Consider the following 22,155-nt stretch of genomic DNA (forward strand, 5'->3'; position numbering starts at 1 on the left):
GAGGGGTGAAACACGTGTTGAGTAATTTTGCGGTGGCGGTTGTGTGATTCCAATTGTTTGCCGCATACGCATTTATCGGAGGGCTGGCGGGCGGTGCACTTTGTTGCACGACTACCACTGCATGTGCGGAAGTGGCTAAATATTGGTCCTTTTCTTACAATAAATAAATTGTTAAAAAAGTAGTAAAAATAATAAGCGTAAAATTGTAGATCTCTGGAAGGGAGGCGAAGTATGAAAAGGGATGAAAGATATTATGAAGGAAATTAGAGGAAAAAATGAAAGGCATTGGGTCTGAAAAAATGGAATGAAAACTAACGTGTAATTAACTTAAAGCCTTACAGGCATTATCTAATGTTCAACTCAAGGTGATCATAAATAACTGGTATAGAGATGTGTAAATGTAATAGAAAATAATTTATTTATTCAATTACTAGCTGTATACTACTATGCGAATTTAATAAACGCCCCTATAAAGTTCTAAAACATTTTTTATTTACGATCGAAAATCGTAATATTTTTTTTATAAGAAATTATTAAATATAGTTAGTTGCCAGCCCTGGTGACAATGTTAAACTGCAAAGAAATAAATAAGTCTTAACCTTGTATTGGAATATACACGAGGTTGTCCCGTTAATGTTTATTTATTTATTGGTATAATCAATAAAAAAGATGCGAAAATATACTGTGATCAAAAAGTAAGGTGAAATTGCAGTTAAAAATTCCCTAGTATTAGGAAGGCAGGTAATTTTTTTTTCTATGTTGGTAGGGCTGTCTACAATATTTGCCAAGCGTCTGTTTGTCATTAGTTGGAATATCATTCATATCATATCGCTCAGCTCAAACCATTTCGAAGGATGTTTTCTATCCCAAACGCTTCTAGTCTCGATTGGTCGACGTAATGCATTGGTTCTTCGCAACTTTTTTTACTAAAAACTCGATTTAATATTCCGCAACCACAGTATTCAACTAATTTCGCTCCGTGCGACTTCTTTCTTATCAGCAAAAAGCAGCCAAAAGCCAATGCAGGAACGTTTTGATATGATTGAGGATATAAAAACCGAATGGAAGGTCTTGAAGGCTATACCGGAAAAAGACTATTTCGACTGTTTCTAAGACTGGAAAAAGAGTTGACGAAAGTGCGCTCTTTCGTTTCACTTTAAATGGAATGAAATTGTTTGATGAAATTCACCTTTCTTTTTGATCACACCATATGTACCTGTAAGGTGACATACCAAGCGTTTTGACTCAACGTTTCTGTTCCGCACATGGATCTGCTGGCTTCCTTATTACCCTTGAATTATAACCCGGATCTCTTCAGGGTCGGAGTGAGTTACCTACTGAGCCTATTGCTTGCATCATGCAGCTACTTCCCGCGACCTTACCATGTCGTTGGTCTACCTAACGGGCCGCTTACTCACGTCGCGTCTACCTGCTAGTGGTGCCACTTTAGAACATTACGTTCTCAACGGCCAATGGTCGAACGAGCAGTGTGCCCTGCCTATTGACACTTCGAGCAATTCTTGGAGCTATGTCGGTGATCTTGATTCTTTTTTGGATATCCTCATTTCTTTTGATCTCCCATCGAAACTCCGAGCATAGCCCTCTCTATTGCTTTTTCTATTGATTAAAATAATTATCATTTAATATCTACTGACTGTACTACGAGAAGTTACTTGTCATATATATTTCAGAGTAATAACTTTATATAGGGTAATGGAAGTAGGTGTATAACTTGATAGTTTTTTTGCTAACAATTGTGTTAAACGTTGTCTCCTTTAAATTATAACACCAGTAAGCAATCATCCTGTATATATTTGCCATAATAAATGTATTAAATCAAATCGATTGCATAATAACGGGTCTAAAGTGACCCGGATAGCTAGCGCTGCGCCTGCGCATGCGTGCAGCGCCGGAGTAATCGCTTCCCGATAGCAGCTTATCCGACCGTTCCCGCTGCCCACCTATTTAAGGGCAGGCCTATTCATTTACTATTAAAAGGTTCACGTAACCTAACCAAGATAGAGGACGAAAGCGTGTTGATACTTTGAAAATGTTTTGCGAACTTCATTCTTATTCAGTAATTTCTATATTTGTAAAACACAAAACATCTCTTTATATCGAATAAGACATACAAATTCATATTTATGTATAGGTATATATGTGTGAGTGTTTAGTTTTAGCAGCATCATTTAAAAAAATCTAAAGACTTCTTGTAAATATAATGATTTAATGATGATGATAATAATATGTATATATATAAATAAATATATATATATATATATATATATATATATATATATTTATATATATATATATATATATATATATATATATATATAACCGTTGTTTACTCCGTGCATATGAATGTATATATACGGCACCTATACATACACCTATACATTTTTTAATTGTTTTCTGTCTGTTGTTCCGATTAATATCATGGATTTTTAGGGGAGGATTACGCCTTGCAATCAGCGTTGGTCAGCTGAAAAAATTGACATTTAGAAAACATATGTCAACCAATAATCAAATTTGTAGTACGAGTGGTGTTTTTAAATCTAAAGAATGTAGGACTTTATTTTATAAAAATTATATATCGGTGTCGACAGGGACTAACACAAGCAGTCCAATACTTGGATGCACTCAATTTCGAGTGCCATTTTGTTCTGCATATCGCTTACATTATCTGTTTAAATGCAATTTTATGTATATTGTACAATGCAATATAACATATGTAATCCCTTATATTAGGGGAACCGGAAAGTAATGTCACATTCTTAAATTCACACGACTAAATTTTTAGCAAGTTTTTATTTCTAATCAACAATTCACCTTTGTTATCAACAACCTTTTGCCATATTGTATATAAATAAATATCGGAGCGGTAAAAATCAATCGGTTTTTTTGTAAAATATGTCGACAGAAACGATATTACTTTCAAGTACATCTAATACATGGCATAATTTACAATAATTACGAAAAATATATCATCAGGTATTTCCCAAGTTAACGGTGGACACTGCACGAGGATATTTGATCACACAGCCTTAACTTGGGTCGTTGACCTCACGATATGATAACCTAAGTACAATAACAGGCGCCTGTTTCTTCGACCTTGACGCTTCTACTGCCCCCTTCTGTTTACATACTCATTTATAATGTTTATATCAGAAATGGTATATCGTAATTATGTGTTGCTTATTACAATTACTTTTCCTTAATTATAATAATTATAATTGAGACTATATGACAAATAATATATGGCATTTTTTATATTCGCATAATAATTTAAAAAGTTTCCTTAAATATTTTTTGTACAATTATTATTTAATTTATTAATAAAAAAATTATCCAACTAGAACTAAAGTTAAAGTGGATTATATATTTGTATGTATAAATGACTAAGACATATGTAGTCGCTTCATGTTAATTAGTTATTTAATAAAATTATATCAAGTTATTGTACTGCAGTTTCAATGAATACGTCATTTGGCGTCCGAATAATTTTATATACACACACACACACCCACACACACATAATGGTAGTGGTGTAGAAGGCGATTTGGTTTTTTCTTTTGGTATTTTTTTTTTTGAAAAGTGACTGTGAAACACTGACGTAATGGAATTCTTCCTAGGACTGGTAAGTCTTGGAAGTAATAACAACAAGTCCTAAGTAGAAGTGTGTATATTCATCTAACTTAGACCTTAGCCAATAACAAGACAAGAAGTGTTGTAGAGTGATCTCTTTTGCCAGATGCATGTACTATATTTCTGTGGGATTCCCCTTTTCGATACGTCGCTTACGACAACATAATGTAGCTCCTACAAAGCTATTCATTCCGATGCTTTATCATCACTTTTCTTTAATATTTTCTAAATATCATCCGCTCATCTCTTATTCTTTCTACCTCTTTTTCTTTTGCAGTCCAGTGATACCACTCTAATAACATTCTTGTCCGTTCATTCTTCTTTCATAATGTGATCATACTATAAAAGGATTTTTAAATACAAGACAAGTTATTGTTTAATGATCTTCTAAAATATATTACATGGTTAAAATGAATTGATGAAGCAAGCTTATAAATTTAAAAAGAACGAATGAGAGTCCTCGTTGAGCCACGATTATCCTCATAAGAAGAATGATGTATCACTGTCCGTAGTGCCGGGACCAGACATTACTCAGTTGGAAAACCGGGAGAAATATAACCAAGTCCCGCAAGACAGGTATTTGTACCTGAGAAATATAGTTTTAAGTGTTGCCATAAATAACCAATATTCCTTTATATACGCGCACTTTACCGAGCTCTGATATTGCTAGACTTCTAAATTGAAGACTTAGAAATATATATTAAGTATATAAAATATTAAACTTAGAAATATAAAAGAGATATAAAATATTAGACTTCCAAATTTGTCTCTGTCAGCCAACGTTTGGATGTTGGCTGACATAGTCAAATTTGGTAGTTATCCAAATATTTAGATATCTAATATATAAAATTCTCGTGTCACGGTGTTCGAACTTGAACTCCTCTGAAACGGCTTGACTGATTTTTACCAAATTTAATATGCGTATTCAATAGGTCTGAGAATCGGCTACTATCTATTTTCTATACCCCTAAGTGATAAAGGTTGTTCACACTTAAAAAAAATTTTTATTTTTTTAACGAAATTTTTTTTATGATACAGCATACAAGAATACATACAACCATAAATTTTCACCCCTCTACGATCAACCCTTATTTTTTATTTGTAAATTAAAATATCAATTTTTTTTTTGCAAAACAACGTTTGCGGGATCAGCTAGTAAATATATAATACTGTCATAAAAAATAAAGTTGATTTGTATATAAAATATAAATTATTTATTTATTCTTTCGAATCAGGCAATAAAATTATTTTTGCTAACGTTTGTTCCTGGCTTCGCAATAGTCGGAATAATATTTTTCTTTTGCCTTCAACATCTTCGAATCGGTTTTTATACCCTCAATCGTGTTAAAACAGAATCCTCACATTGGTCTTTTGAGTTAACTGAACAGCCAGAATTCGGACTCAAATCAGGCCAATACTGTTTTTAATGTGGTTGCCGAAGGATATGAGACAACTTTTAATTAGAAAAAGTCGCGAAGAACTAGTGCAGTATGACATTGACCAATCGAGACTTGACGCGTTTAAGACACAACATTTCCAACATTTTCCAACACTAAGAGCGAAGTCCCTTATTGTCAATCAACGATTTCAGGCACCAAATCTTTAGTTTTTTGTCGATTTTAAAATACAATTTCACCTTTCCTTTTACTCGCAATAGTAAATTATTATAAAACCACTTTGTACAGGGTGATTGAAAATAATTGTAAAATCTGTAAAGACCTTTGCTAAGTGCTATCTATGTATTCAGACCTTTAAAACTTTACACCTGTAACCAATCATAATGTATTTTATTTTTATGACCACTGTCTTTGGGACCTCTTGTACTTCCCTCGTCTCGGGTAGACCGGGACCATTTATATTATTTATACTTTATTTATCATATTATTTACGTTCTCATATTTTTTTCCTTCTCAATGATATTTATTCATTCATTCATCACCTCACTTTCCTCGCCTTCACACCAGAATACTACAGTTTTATATTTTGTCCTGTTTTGTTTTATTTTTATCACTGTCTACTTTTCAATATTTAAATTCCTTTATAATTAAACTTTACAATTACACAACATATATCACAGATTTAAGTATTTATTTTGATTAATTACATACATGTTTGTTTTCTTGCCTATTTGATTATTATATATATATATATATATATAAATACAGGCAAATTGTTTGTTACAATAGTAGGGGACGCCTAGCTTTGCGTGATGAGTTCTCGTCGTGACCGGCGGCGTGGTGCGATATCGCGATATCTGGACCCTAGGGTACTTAAATAGGTGCTGTTCGTGTACACGTATTTCCTGATTTGAACACGCCCGGCGAAGCGGTCGTGTCTTTGATATATAGACCTGTCGCTATATATGTGTTCATGCTTCTGTAGATGCGTTTGTATGTTTTTCATGTCCCCCGTTTTTGGGGACATCTCATTCGCTATCTCATGTTTCATATATAGTATTTTCACTCTCATCTTTTAACCGTCTCATTGTAACACATTATTTCCACTGAGATTTTAGGAAAATTATACATAAAGATATCTAGAATGTAGTGGTTGAGGATAGATGTATGGCTAATAGAACGAAAGAGAAAGAATCTCTAATTGTGGAATGAAAAAAGAGAAAGTTATTTATAAAGAGCGTGAAAAAATTAATAAAGAAAATAAACGACCCTGTCTCCTTTATCTCCTTCCATACACCGCTTCCCTTATGACTTTTCTTCAGAAATAACACATTAGATTTTGATTAATTTCGATTAATATTTTTGTAGCCTATTCTTTGGTTTACCTTTCATTTTTTTCGTCTTTCTTAATTTCTTACTTTACTTTTTATTCCTTTATCACAATTTTATCACTATCGTATCTATTTTTCATAGCAAGCGTACCTGTGTGCATCTAGCGCATGTGTGATATTACTTTTGCACCATCTGTTACATATGCATACCATCTAAATGCCTTTATATATTACACCGTGTTTATATGTCGATGTTTAAATGCAGTCTATCTGCGTGATAAGAGGTCAAAATTAACAAGTAATAAAACTAACAAGGGGAAGAGTAAATTGACTGTCGACAAGTTTGTTCCGTCCCTTTATATCGCCAATTATTCTATTAAGTTTAATTCTAAGTTATAACTTAATTATGGGTTCCGATACTTGCGACTTCGCCCCTCACAGCGGGAAGGAACAGCGGGACGAATTATGCCAAATGATATTTCTTTTTTCGTCTATTGAATTCGTCATAAGATAAACTTATTTCTAGCGTTGAAATCAACAACTAGCAACAAAAAGCCTTTAAATTTTTTATAAAAATACATTATACAAATTTACGAAGTTTTTAATACTTTTATTTTAGATACATCATGAGAATATTTAAATACAAAAATTAACTATACATTTTGACATTTCAATTTGAGAGATGACAGCTGTCATCGGAACGCTTGGTTGACGTGCCAAATGTCAATTCCAGGAAAGTAACTGCACAGATACATTAGGATATATTGTTATGTTTTATTTTACGAGTAGATAATTACATAGTACATTTTGATTTAATTTTTAATTAAAAATCTAGGGAAATCCCCTATAAATTATATGTACTTCTCCTTGCGTCGTATCCATTACTACAGAGGACTGTGAACCTTCTTGGAAAGTTTGTTGCTATTAACCAATCTTGGAGACCATGGTCTTTGATCTGGATGTTGACGATGAAGACGCATGGATTTGAGACTTGGTTGCTATGGTCCTTGTAAGTAAGATCATGGTTATTTTTGGAGTAATGAGATCCGCAGAGAAACCAATGTCACCGACATAGCTCCAAGAATTGCTCGTCCGAAATGGGTGTGGGTGCGGAGATCGCTCGTGCAACTGACTGCTGTTGTGACCTGGAAAACACGGCGTGGGTCCATTCCCCACTAAATAGACCGAGGACATAGTTTAGGACGCGGAAATTCGCTGAATGCCCGTTCGCTGAATACCGGTCACCTTGGCGACTTTCGAAGAAGGCCTATTCATTGCAGTGGGCTTTTTTAGTTCACATGGTGGTGATGATGAACTAATCTGGAGAAATAAATCAACTTCACTCTTCTTATTGTTTACGTGAACTTAACAAAGAAACATAGTAATACCCGTCGAGTAAATAACTTCTATATGAAATTTTAGCTTAGTTCTGTTCGGGATTCAAACCCGGAACCTGTGATAAAAACGCATTTAAAATCAGAACATGAATAGTTACGTACGCTACGTTCGGCATTTTAATATTCTAGATATTAGGATGTATCCGTAATCCCTGATTGAAACCTTTGCCAACTAGACCACTGGGCTATTGCGAGAAAGCTTCTGTCATTATATAGTCTGTACATATCGCATTGTATGATGTATTTTTAAATATCCCACTGTTGGGATATACTAGTTTCAAACATACGATAGGAGTCGTAATTTTGCGCTTGTCTGTTACGTTTTGATATGTGCATACAGAGTGATAAATGCAAAAGTTAAAGGATTAAATATAGAGCTCTTTTGTTTGCAAACTATTTTCAATCACCCTCTATACAGTGATCACTCTGTAACTCTAGAAGAATGATTTAGATCAATAATTTCTGGCAGTACAAAAACTACAGATGCACATACCACATTTCCTTTATGTTTTATTTGATATCCAATGTTTGACCACATAGGTTCGTATGCGAAAAGAAGTGTTGATATTAACAATTTTTATTTATTGGAATTCATAACATAGTTTTTGAGATAAACTTGGAATCTATTTATCAATAAATATATAACGTATAAATAAGGTTCTTAATTACAAATAAAGCATTATTTAATGTAAAATAAGTACATTTGGTAGATCCTGTGACATAATAATGGATAAATATATAAAAATTTTAATTAATTACAACCAAAAAGTACGTCGATGACCGCGCCAACATGGCGTCGGCGATTTCCCGCCAAAAATCGACGCACATGTTTTTTATTGCCAACGATTGGTGTAATTCATTTATTAAAGTATTAATTAATTAAATATATTTTAATAAAATAAATATTGTATATTTTTACTACTGAATTTGTTAATTTTTAACTAAGAATAAATTACAGTGCTGTTACAACTTGCTAATTTGTTGGCCTCGTTTCTAATTCGATATCGCATACAAATACCAAACATACACCTCTCTATGGCTCTAGCGAATACGATCGTTGACAATCTTACTTATTATACTAAAACTAGCTAATCCTGCAAACCTTGATTTGCAAACAAAAAGTTTTTAATTAACAAATAAAAAATAAGGGTTGATCGTAGAGGGGTGAAAATTTAGGGTTGTATGTATTTTCATATGCTGTATCATAATAAAATAAAAACTAAAAAAAATTGTCTAAAAAATTAAAAATTAAATTTAGGGGTGGACCACCCTTATCACTTAGGGGTATAGAAAATAGAAAGTAGCTGATTCTCAAACCTACTGAATACGCATATAAAATTTGGTAAAAATCGGTCGAGCCGTTTCGGAGGAGTACGGTAACTAACATTGTGACATGGAAATTTTATATATTAGATATAAATAACATATTTATACTGTGGGACTCTTCCTAGGTCTAGTTGATGTGGTTCCAACCTGAATACCAGGACATAAAGCTGCGGCCCCATGGTCACCGTCAATCCAGATCATCGATATCTATATGGGCAATCGACCCATATTTATCACAGCGCACACGTCTCTGATTTAGTTTAGATGGTCGACCTTCCGGACACTAATTTCGGACGAGCGTACAATCTAGACTGTGACAATTAGGGCGGTAGATAGTAACAACACGAAGTCCGGAGTAGAAGTGTGTATATTCATTCTATTGACTATTGTCTCATGTGAAGTTTTTGCTGATAGCCTTGCGGCTTTTACAGCTTCGAAAACGAAACGAAAACGAGTTCACGGAACGGAAGCGTCCATAAACTATATAAAATTACAGGATTCGAGTTTCCGAACCCGTATCAACCTTTCTCCGTATTAAAACCGTTGTAAATGAACAATTTAATTTCTGTGAAATTCCCCTATCCGAGGCGCCGCTGATGATGGCGTAATGTTACCACATTAATACTGGTGTAAATAAACAATTATATTTCTGTGGAATTCCCCTTTTTCGATTCGCCGCTAAGTATGACGTAATGTTGCCTCTACAATACTATATTATAATTTGATAAAAATAAAAGTTCTCACATTTAGTATGTGCCTAAAATAACAATCGAACGAAATGAAATCGTCTTTCTTCAAAATTATCAATATATAACTCTGTCGATATAATAAACGCACTTCATCTGTATAGGACTCCTAGAGTCTAACAATCCAACCATGCTTATCTAAGGTTTTTTTAAGGCTCACATTTTTGTAAACCTCCCGTTCGCCTCTACATGTGGAACAGGTTTAAAGATTTTATTTTATTTTATTTTCTCCTTCCATGCTTCACAATTTTTTCTTCTATGTCTACATCTTTCTTTCTTCACAAATTCTAATATACTTTGCATATATATCTCCTTTTGTTGCTCTATTATTCCTAAGGTATCACTACTTATTTTTTAAGATCACAGTACCTTATATCACAGTCTTAGTTACTATTTTACCATGGTCTTTCTTTTATTTCTTATTTGTAAACACTTGTTGTACAGCTAACTTAGTATTAGCTACAATTTAATAATCCTAATATTAATTAAATACAGTAGAAAGTTACTAAAAGCATTACGAAGCTAAGTTGATGTTAAATAAGTTAGTTTAAGTGAAGCATAAACCTAAATACAAGAAATATCAGAACCTAAAGACTGTGCCCGTGATAGTATCTTTAGACGGCGTATTAAATTATTGTTGGGTACTCGCTGTTTGGTATATGATATTAAAATACTAGTTTCAATATTCAATATAGGATTCAATGTGAACAACTTCATAGATATATTTATAATGGAGCGAAGCCACTGGTTGCGGCAAGAAGCCATAAACTCTATCTTGCGACGGCGGAACCGTTGGATTGGAAAAAATATATAACGTGTAAGAATACTTTGCGGTCTAGATCGCCTACGTCACAGAGTAAGCAAAATACAGAAACTTACACCTCTAATAATAATGTGAAGGGACCATTGATTCCTGGAGTAAGGATAAATTGGCAGGTCAGATGCGGAACAAATTCCCAAGTGGTCTTAGGTTTTAAACTCTAGACCAGAGTTCCCCAATCTTTTTTGTGTCATAGACCCCTTGCCATGTTTTTCCGCGTTGGGTAGACCCTACTTACCTGATATTGATTTCCTGTAAATTTCTAACTGTAGTGAAATTTAGTGTTAAAAACTTAAAGTAAAAACACAAGTTAATTTATACATTTATTAATTGAATTTAAATTAAAACTACTCAAAATAAAATTGTTCAAAAAGTTCAAAATGTATTGCGACCACAAAGCGAATACCAACATCCTACAACCTTCACAATTTTATAAACATAAACTAACTAACTAACATAATATAATATATTTTATACTTCATAGGTACTTTTATAAATAATGTAAATGTTTTGATATTATAAGATAGTATGATGTAAGTAAATAGGTACTATCAGTGTATGTGTTAAGATCCACTATCGTGAACCCTCATTTTCATTTCATGGACCCACAAATTTTTTTCGCTGACGTAGACCCCTTGCAGGTTGTCATAGACCCCTAAGGGTCGATATAGACTACTTTGGGAATCACTGCTTTAGACCATGGATCGAGAAACGCAGTTCAAAATATCCCCATAAGATGGATATATGACCTCGTTAAACTCACCGGAAAGTACCGCATTTAGACCACTAACTACCGTACTTATTGGTAATTTATGGAGTTCCGTGAATGTCTCATAGGATTCAACCGTAGTTGATATGATTATGGTAATGCTAATTAGTGAAATACAAAACCTCTTACGATGTAATACAATTTCTCTGTTACCATTACATTATATATTTCTGAAACCATTGATTTTTAGATAGTGTACCATATATTAATTGTACCGTTTACTATATATACTATATATATACTGTGTAATATATATATACCGTAAAATAATTGACATCAAATGAACTATACTTTTATAACTTTAAAATTTTTACATCTATATACATGAACAATGAAAGGATTATTATGTTAAACATTCAATATAGTTGTACCGAAGCAAATTATTGTAGAACTTAAAACTTAAATTAGAATTATAAATATGCGGAAGGTTAAGAAATGTGCTAACACATTGTTAGCCTGCTCTGTGAAGGCAACGCAAGCCGCGCTCGCAAGGCCGCCCGCCCTACAAGGTCACTGCCACGGGATCTAGATATTAGATCCCTTCGTGGTTTGCAACTATACTTACTTTTACTTATTTTAACTTTATACAAGTTATACAACATGTTTTTATCAACGGGTTTTTAAATATTTGCAATCTACGAGTTCCAATGTACCTTGACAATTTTTTTTCATAATTTTCTGTCTAAAAGTAACGGACATAGGCAAAATTAATTAATTTTTCTTTCTAAATAAACAAAGTAAGTCACAAACAAGAGTAAAAAGTTTATTCGATGTAAGTACAAACTACTCCTATTCGGCTAAGAATAGATACAATTAAATATTTTCACTGCCAAAGTCTAAGATATATTCAATAAATAGTTATTCGTCTTTCCTGAAAAATTACATTTTCGCACTTATCTACCTAATACGATTTTTTTTTAAAAAGTCTTTTCTTTTAATAATTTACATAACAATAATAAATGTCTTACGTATTTACTTTTATTTCTGACTTTAATTGATAGGCAATAAGCTATTCATTCGCTCTATTAAATCTTTAACATCTATAACCAATCATCCTGTATATCACAGTGTAACTGTCAAATCATATTTATTAACGTATCAAGTTTTTCAACGACTTCAAAAATTATGGACATAACGCAAACGGCTAGAGTAACTCGGAAGATCATAATGTAGCGTGTTCTCAAACTGACTTCGAATCTGGGCTTCATGAAAAGTGACAAGGGTTACTTGCCAGCTTCAGAACACAGTGTGACCATGAAAGAGGAGAAGTTCCGGATTTCCCGAACGAGCGACGTAACTGCTTTTATGTCATTACACTAATCTTCTCTACGCCGAAATGTCACAGCCTTCACTATCTCTAAAAAAATTATAATCCTAGTAAAATATAGTACGCTTGTCATCTAATAAACTCCAGAAGAAACACGTACTTAAATGTACAACAACAAAGTATTCCATAGACAGACAGAGCCGGATTTACCCAATTTAAACACAATCACAAAAAAAAACAAAATCCGGGCTTGGAATCAAGCCCTTAAAATTTTCCGACTCGGATCCATGTTGCCTATATCTAAATCCGGCCCTGGATATAGAACTATCATTATTTATCCCGTGATACATATGAACAAGAACATAAAATCAGTTTAATAATTGTCTTTATATTCCTAACGTTGTTTATTTTTTGTAGATCATTCTGTTGCGAGTACTAAAGATAAACTACCCACTGTCACTGTTATGTATAACATAAAAGTTACAGCTGCCAATACAATACGCGAGTTTAAGGGGGTAGAAGTGACTCACATTTACTATCAGCACGGTACCCCACTTAAGACTCTCTAGAGTTACACTATTGTTTTCCCCTTCCAAACGGAGTCTGCTTCCAAATTGCGAGGTGTTATCATCACTTCATCATAAAATGATCACTGTAGACAGGAGTCCTCCCCCATATGTTGCCATCAGGACCTGACCTGCTTTTAGTGGCTTAACCTAGTTGTCTGATCAGTTGTGGACGTCCAAACCTGCGAAAGTCAGTTCATGGTCTTCACCCAGCGACTATCTCTACAACTTTCCGAGCGTTGGGTAAACTCTGAACTGTATTTCAAGGTCTTCACTGAAAACAGAGATCTAATATTACGGAGCAGATGTCAATATTATCTTCTTTTATTCCAGCGCGTCCGGGCTTTCACAACGTCAGTGGAAGAGCTAGCTGCGCGGGTCCAAGCCGCGGAGGCGGCGCGAGCATGCTGGCGTGCACCAGGAGACGCGAGAGATGCGCGTGCGCAACTGGACGCGGTGTCACGTGCACGCGCCCAGCTGCCCCCTCTGCGCCGTCTCGTCGACGAGCTACGCGCGCAGGCCCAGCAGATGGCCCGGGATAACGTGCAGCTCCCGGACCACCTCCGGGCAAGACTCGATGACCTCAACGCCAGGTAAGGAAGACTGAGAAATTGTGTGGTATAGTTTGTATATTGGAGTTTACAGGTCTATTGTGGTGCATCAAGTGGCTGAAAGGTTCTGGAGTGGCAACAAAGTATCAGAAGTTGCTGAAGGAGGATAGACCGAGCTGATTACCTTGCTAATGTCGTGTGTAAAGTAAAATGCTGAAAAACGACCTTCGCTTCCTGGCGGTTTTATTGCCAATCTTTTTAAACAGCCAATGACCGATAGTGGACGACTGACAGCTGAAATTATGATATTCAATGCATCTTTCACAGTAATCAATTGAATTCTTTCACCAATACTTTGAGATTTTCAACCTCGGTAAACAGAAAGAAATTGTATTAGTGGCGGTCTTTGATGTGGTTTTTATATTTCTCATATATGCCTTGTGATGGCTTCTTTCTTACATGATAACGATGATGATGCTGCGGCCAAGCGTTGCAGGTGATGAGCTCAAACTTATTGACATGAGGTCTCCCTTGAGAGCCTTGGTCTAATACTACGGCTTACGTAGACCTCTTCGTGACTTGTTCAAAATATATTACATGTATAGTATTTATATATTTTACTTTTACATAGGCTTTCTCTGTGACTTGACCTTTTAGTAACCAGAGACACATAATTGAAGGTTGATAAAATAAATAAAAATGTCCAAAAAAAGACAAATATACTGTTTATGTATACTGTCAATACTCCATTATATATACGAGTTATTTACGGTTTAGGGTCGCGAATCTCATTGTGTAAGCGGTTTAAAGAGATCAATATTCTTACAGTAGCGCCACAATATATTTAGGATAATATATTATAATTTTTTCTTTTACAATAATCATAATAAATTCAAAAAAATACTGTACGTCCATAATGTATTTACAAGACACCGCGAAAAACTGTCTTTACCAAAGTTTCGACTGCAAATGTCTCTAATTCATTTGTAATAAACAGAATCAGTTTTTTTTAAACGGTTTTATTTAGTTCGACCCGTACGGAATTTATTTGGATCAAAATTAGAAATGGAAATTTAAGCACCTTCCCGTTGTCAGATTGATCTGAAATTTGGTACACACATTTAATTTAGATGACAATACAATATAATAAAATCAATAACATTATAAACCTAAGATGGCCGCCGATACAAAATGGCGGATTACGTATTTTTCCTTAACCCCCTCAATATGTGTATCAAATGAAAGGGCTACACTAGTAAAACACGATGATTATCTCAAAATTTAAATTTCAAGACGGACGCCGTTCCAATATGGCGGACTAGGTACATATTTTTCCACAACCACCACAATATAGGTATCAAAAAACCGTTTAACTTAAAAGTTTCTTAAATGTATTTTTTTTTTAAATTCGCAAAACATTATTGGACCATCGTTTACAAACTTTATGGCAAAAGTCTTATTATTCAATAAACGAATATTTAAATGACAAGAATCCTCGGCTTTAATGTCGCTTGATTGCACTGATTTCATTTAGGCTGTATCTGCTAATATAGTATATGTATAAATCTGTGTTGTTAAACTTAATTAAAAGATGTATTATTGTGGAGTTTCTTCCTACTTCTTCTCCACAACTATAGCACCTCGAAACAGAGTAGATTAAAAAATAAAATAGATTTACAAATAAACGAATATAAAGTTGTCGATCAACAAGAGTTCTGTTAAAAATTACAAGAATAAATTAATTTTAACTTTCATCTTTATCTTATACGTTACTTGAAAGTTGCACTATATTTCTACGTTGCAGTTAAAACTTGTTCTAGATTCAAAATTGATTGCAACAATATACAGTTATGTGGGACAGTAGCGCTTTCCCCCATCGCTTCGTGTTACAGCAATTTTAAACCATTCCTGTCTCTCGCAACATGCCCCGAGTGCTTTGGAAATGTAAATGGATATACTTTCGATTTGCGATCAACATTCAATTTCATTTTTTATGCACTTGTAGGTACTGGAGTCCTGTGTACAACCTAGGCAAAAAACAAGCTAGATTTTTATTTGCTCTCCAAGGCTGTTTAGTTTTACCCTGGACATTGTGCACTGGTCAATCTAAGATACAAGATAACAGGCATTACCATCACACGAAAGCAGGGTCCAATTCTTTCAATTACTAATAATGGTCGTTAAAGGAACAATAATTAATTATTATTTTTTTTTTTTTTGGTTGGATGTAGTTTAGAATCTGAAACTATTTGTAAAACAAGTCAATTATCATTTAATGGAATCAGGCGTTACCTTGCGGAAGTCCATCCTAAGTAAGAAAAGGACCCATATTTAGCCAATTCCGCACATGCAGTGGTAATCGTGCAACAAAGTGCACCGCCCGCCAGCCCGCTGATAAATGCGTATGCGGCAAACAATGCGAATCACACAACCGCCACCGCCAAATTACTCAACACGCTAAATATTGGTCCTTTTCTTACTTAAGTCAATTATCGTACATCATCGTTTTAGCTGTCGGTTGTCCACTGTTGGACATTGGCTATCCAAATAGGATTACAAAAAGACCGCTAGGAGGCGGTCTTCATCTAGCATTTTACCTTCACTTAGCAAGGTAACTTGTCCCACTTGTGGGTGAATATATATTCATTGTTATCATTTCAGCCGATACACGCCCACTGCAAGGCTTTACCCACATCCTATCATTCACATTCAGGTCATCACTCAAGAATCTTTCATCCCCAACGGCCGTGCGATGTGCTTCGAAGATATATTACTTAAATTTATTTGTATATCACCAGGGTGACAGCATTGAGCGCTGGTGGGGAAGAGAGAGCGAGACAGCTGGCAGGCGTGGCAAGAGATGGAGGCGCAGGCGCAGCGCAGGGCTTCCTCGCAGGCTCGGTCAGAGCACCTTGGGAACGTGCTGTTACTCCAGCCAACGTCCCTTACTACATCAAGTAAGTTATCAATTACTAGCTGTTCCCGCAAACGTTGTTTTGCAAAAAAAAATAGGGTTTTAATTTACAAAAAAAAATAAGGGTTGATCGTAGAGGGGTGAAAATTTAAAGTTGTATGTCTTTTTGTGTGCTATATCATACTAAAATAAAAACCAAAAAAATTGTAAAAAAAAAAATAAAAAAAAATAATTTAGGGGTGGACCATCCTTATCACTTAGGGGTATGAAAAATAGATAGTAGCCGATTCTCAGATCTACTGAATACGCATATAAAATTTGGTAAAAGTCGGTCAAGCCGTTTAGGAGGAGTTCAAGTTCGAACACCGTGACACGAGAATTTTATATATTAGATTGACTTGAAACACAAACTTCATTCTTACTCAAAACATCAATACTTAAGAATGTTGTCAGCAATCATCAGATAAATTACTACAATCATTCGGAAAATTAATTTGAAATTTCAAAATAGAATTACACAAAACAGAAGTAAAGCTGATAGTCTTAACTTCAATTTTCTTCTTGTTTATGATTACCTTACGATTACAATTACTTTGGAAGTCAGTATCAAGTCTTACAAGGGTATATAAATTCAATAACATTGTAAAAATTGAAACCACCAGCTCAGAACGCTGATGTGTTGATAAGAGCCGGTAAAAAACTCAACAGTTGCTCTTTTATAATGAAATTTAACAATGTTTGATGTTTACATTATAATCTCAATCATGAAAATGAGTCATCTGACCAAGATCCACTCATTTCGATCAACGATTCGTGATATAGACAGGTTAAATAAGTTTCAAGTTTAAGTTGACTGGTAGAGAATTCCTAAAGACATTAAGTCTGCCTTTACAAATATTGTTAAAATGGTGTATAAATATTTAAATAAAAATAATGTACAGTCTTGACATTACTTCACGATGCATATCAAAAATAACACAACTTACAATGTATATTGCTGATCGAATTTTTAGTTTAAATTATAATCAATAATATGTAAAATCATCGAAGAGTTATTTGTCAATGATCCACCCTTAATTACTAATGATAATCGTCAAAATACCGGCTCGATGCTTTGGACTCCAGAGTCGAGTCAAGAAGCTGACGAACGTCGCTTTGATGAGCGCGAAGCCTCAAAGCATGAAGCATCAGCGATTTGCCAATTTATAAGTATTCTACAAACCGCATCTTGAAGAGTGTACAGCGGAATTACACTAAATAATTTCCTCATCTCCTTTCTTCAATCGGAAAAAACACGCACGGATTCACATCCGTACACGGTTGAAATTCCTTCCACCCGCACTAAGCGTTTTTCTAATACTTCTATAGTGCGAACAGCCGAGGAGTGGAACAACATTCCGGTGTTATTGTTTCCAGGCAATTACTTATGAGTCTTCATGATAAGAGTGAATAGGTTTCTTCTAGGCATCTAGCCTCGTCCTCGCTTATCATCAGGCGAGACAGAGGTCAAAGTCTTCTTATCGACAGTCAATAGTTATTAAAAAAAATGTATTCCGTGTCCGTATATAAAGACATCATAAAATTCCTTTTCAGCCATGAACTGGAGACCACACATTGGGACCATCCGAAGATGATCGAACTCATGAACTCCCTCGCAGACCTCAACGAGGTCCGGTTCTCAGCGTACAGGACTGCTCTCAAGCTGCGCACCGTGCAGAAAGCACTTTGCAGTAAGTCCATCTACAATTCCTTCTTTAATACTGTTATAGGTTCGATATCCGAGAATGATGAATTAAGAACGCCTCCACCACCACCACCTTCGCTCAAAGAGTGACGAGGATGGACTATACATGCACCATACTAAGATTCTAAACCCTTCCACGAACCCTTTTCTCAACCCTTTTCTCTACTTCATGTTACTACTTCTACTTTCTTTGTTTCATGATATTGCCTTGATCCAGAGGTTGTTTCAGCTTCAATGAAAGTGAGCTTGCGGAACCGTGTCCGCTTTGTGCATTTAACAGTTCACTGTGAACTTCGCACGTATTTGACAGTTCACTATGAACTTCGCACGTATTCGACAGTTCACTATGAACTTCGCACGTATTCGACAGTTCACTATGAACTTCGCACGTATTTGACAGTTCGCTATGAACTTAGCGTTTTACATTTCACGCGCTATAAATTTATAATTAGGTATAGGGCTCACATTACGTCATCATCTGCGGCGCATCGAAAAGGGGAATTCCACAGAAATATAAATCTTTATATACATTGTGAGAAAGAGAGCGCTCTGCAATACTTCTCGGCTTGTGATTGGCTGTCGGTTTTTATTGATTGAACATTGTTTGCGTAGTTATAAATCTGTATAAATATACATATTATTAATATACATGTTGTTATTACCTCGAAGACCTACCGTCCTTAGGAAGGATTCCACATTAGGATGATCCTCTGACGATGATGTAATGTATCTCTTACAGAGGTAGCTGCTTTGATTTGTATTAATATAATAAATAACACAAAATTTCATTTTAAATATTCTTTTAAAGTAAAATGATCGCTGTTAAATACATTAAAATGTTTTTTTTTTTTCATCAGAACACGGCTGGAAAATAACTTTTTATTTTTCAAAGTCTGTACAGAATAATGTAGTTAAAAAAACTGCACCACGCTTGCTTCAGTTTCTTTATACATACTGAAAGGAAATCTAAAGTATACGAATTTTAAGTGAGTGGTGAAGTGTGAGTGGGAACGGGAGGCTTGCCCATACTGCAGCGATCCTAGGTGTAGTGGTGTTGAATACATTATCCCGGCGCCAGGCTCACGAACGTGTGACGGCATGAATACGTATGAATTTATGAATATGTATTCATGTATGCATGTAAGCGACTCCATGGTGTTCACGGGAGATTTTAGTGGGGTACAGGGCGGTTGATAATTTATATTTCAATTAATGTATATGCAGATGACACGTGAGTTATATCTACAGAACCCCTTGTTACTCTTCTCGATATTCTTCTGTAAAAATTAGATTATCATCTTGCAGTAATATATTTTCATTTTCGTTTATCAGCTCCTTATAGTCAAATGTTTTTAAAAATAAATAGTTTTGATATTTGCAATGATCCTTTATTTTCATTCAAACAAAATGTTTAGAACATTTTTAAAGTATACAACAATCTGATAATAATAAAGAAAATAAATAAATAATATGAATTATACAAGCCTATATAATTTTTAAATTAGATTTAGGTATGTAGATTATAAATATCGTTATAAATAGATTTATGGTTCTAATATGATTTTTTTTTTCAACTTTGTTTTTAAAAAAAAGCAATCGCGTATTATGGTTACCTGCAATTGAAATTGCAAATAGTCTTGAAATTTTTTTCTCATTGCTTTTCATCTGCCTTAAAATTTTTTAATAATAAATAAAATTAAAAATAAAATTCAAACTTTTGAAACCAGACTTTCAGACTTCCAGTCTTTTTTAAATGTCAAATGTTTGACAGCTAGAAAAATATGTTTTAATTATCTTGGTGGTTTATAAGTGTATAGAAGTGTATTATTGTTTCCTCACAACATAGTTTTCATCACAATTCCATTTCTCCTCTCCCTTAGAACCTTCTTCATTTCTTAACGAAATCGTAACGAACTTCATACGTTTGAAAGATCTAACTTGTTGTAATTTGACCTTTGACCCTCTCGCCAGGAAAACGTGAAATTACGAGTAACCCAGTGTATATTATATGTGTATAATAACTGTATATATATAACTTACAATACACATAAAATATAAGTTAATATAAGTATTTATATTTAAAAAACAGTGGTTTAGATAACTTTTTCAGCCTGTTTACAAGGAATCTTCTATAGCTAAAAGTGATATTATTGTACTTAAGACTCTAAGTACTATATTTTGTGTGCAGTGCATATGCTGCAGTTGGGCGGCGCCCTTGATGCGTTCGACGCCCATGGGCTCCGCGCCCAGAATGACCGCCTCATCGACATACCGGACATGATCACCGTCCTGACATCGCTTTACGAGGTAAGAGATTACACCACATCAGTGTTAGCTATGATTTTAAAATACAAAATTTCTCTACATTGAATACTTTAAGAGTTCAAAATCTAAATCCAAAAATTTTTGCATATCATCACTTGTTAACGTCAAATTCAGTCTACCAACTGTTCAGATGATAAATGACTCAGGTCTATGAAGCTTTGGCTAAACTAAACGTGTCTCCAGGCTTTACGATGTTTTTACTTTGAAGCACAAATTGTTTTCAAGAATTGAGAAAAACTAAATGTAAATCAGTTTACAATTCCAAGGCTTTTGAAATAAAAGTCCCTTCAATTTTAAATACAGTTCTTCCAGAGCTAGGAATACAAAATCATAGGAATCAAGGATTTTAAAAAGAGAGATTCACAATTTTTTTTTACCTCAGGATTTTTAAATCGGAATCAAGTATAAAGTTAATTTTTAAACGTGACAAACAGTAGTAGCACAGTGGAAGAGGACTCGAACTTGTGATGTTAGATCTCAGGTTCGATTCCCGCAATGCAATCTTATATAATTCACGTTTTGCGCATTAATTATATGGGATTGCCCTTTGCATACCATAATACCACACTGCGATCAATTAACAACTTGCCAAGCATGGTGATTATGGTAAATCCCTTCTTAGATATCTTTGGGGAAAGTCTTAGAAAAGGCTTCTATGGGCTGAAAACAGAGAAGAAGATCCATCATGATCTTTCATCAAATCTCAATCACGAACTAAAGGCTTGATATATATGCTAGTAATTTGAAATATCCTCAATAGAGGACTGTATAGAGACATTGGTAACAGGTGATAGCAGCTGAGAATCCCAGCTTGGTGAATGTGCCGCTGTGTTTGGACTTGTCCGTCAACTGGCTGCTGAACGTGTACGACAGCCAGCGCACCGGACAGATCAGAGTGCTCAGCTTCAAGGTCGGCCTCGTGCTGCTGTGCAAGGGACACCTGGAGGAGAAGTACAGGTCAGTGAACTGTTCCTCCTGAGAGGATAACTTCATTATCTGCCCAAAATTTGTAGATTACCCCATTTGTGCCGACATGACAGTATGGAATAGACTCATCACAACATCTCAGGAAATATAAGGTTAATTATATTGTTAATGTAATAAATATTATATTTGCCGAGTAGAAGTCAAGTAAGAAAGTAAGAAAAGAACCAATATTTAGCTACTTCCGCACATGCAGTGGTAGTCGTGTAAAAAAGCATCTTTGAGGGAAGTCTATGTATTGAAGTGGGTATATATGGGCCGATACGAACAAATAAATCTTTAGTTATTTAATGGCATCAGGCGATACCTTGCGGAAGTCCATCCTAAGTAAGAAAAGGACAAATATTTATCCACTTCCGCACATGCAGTG

General features: G+C 34.6%; 1 protein-coding gene across 1 annotated transcript in view; it reads left to right on the forward strand.

The window, feature by feature from the left end:
- LOC137920437 (dystrophin, isoforms A/C/F/G/H-like) overlaps positions 1–22,155 on the forward strand; it is a 508,054-nt gene that overhangs the window by 476,530 nt on the left and 9,369 nt on the right. The window contains 5 exon segments of the mRNA XM_068763802.1: positions 13,601–13,860; positions 16,617–16,775; positions 18,326–18,462; positions 20,665–20,783; positions 21,589–21,758. Of these exon segments, the coding sequence (XP_068619903.1) occupies positions 13,601–13,860; positions 16,617–16,775; positions 18,326–18,462; positions 20,665–20,783; positions 21,589–21,758 (845 nt within the window).

The sequence above is a fragment of the Battus philenor genome, unplaced genomic scaffold (assembly GCF_028537555.1).
Source record: "Battus philenor isolate CCGP_79_NKW_IND1 unplaced genomic scaffold, ilBatPhil1.0.hap1 SCAF_18, whole genome shotgun sequence".
Classification (NCBI taxonomy): domain Eukaryota; kingdom Metazoa; phylum Arthropoda; class Insecta; order Lepidoptera; family Papilionidae; genus Battus; species Battus philenor.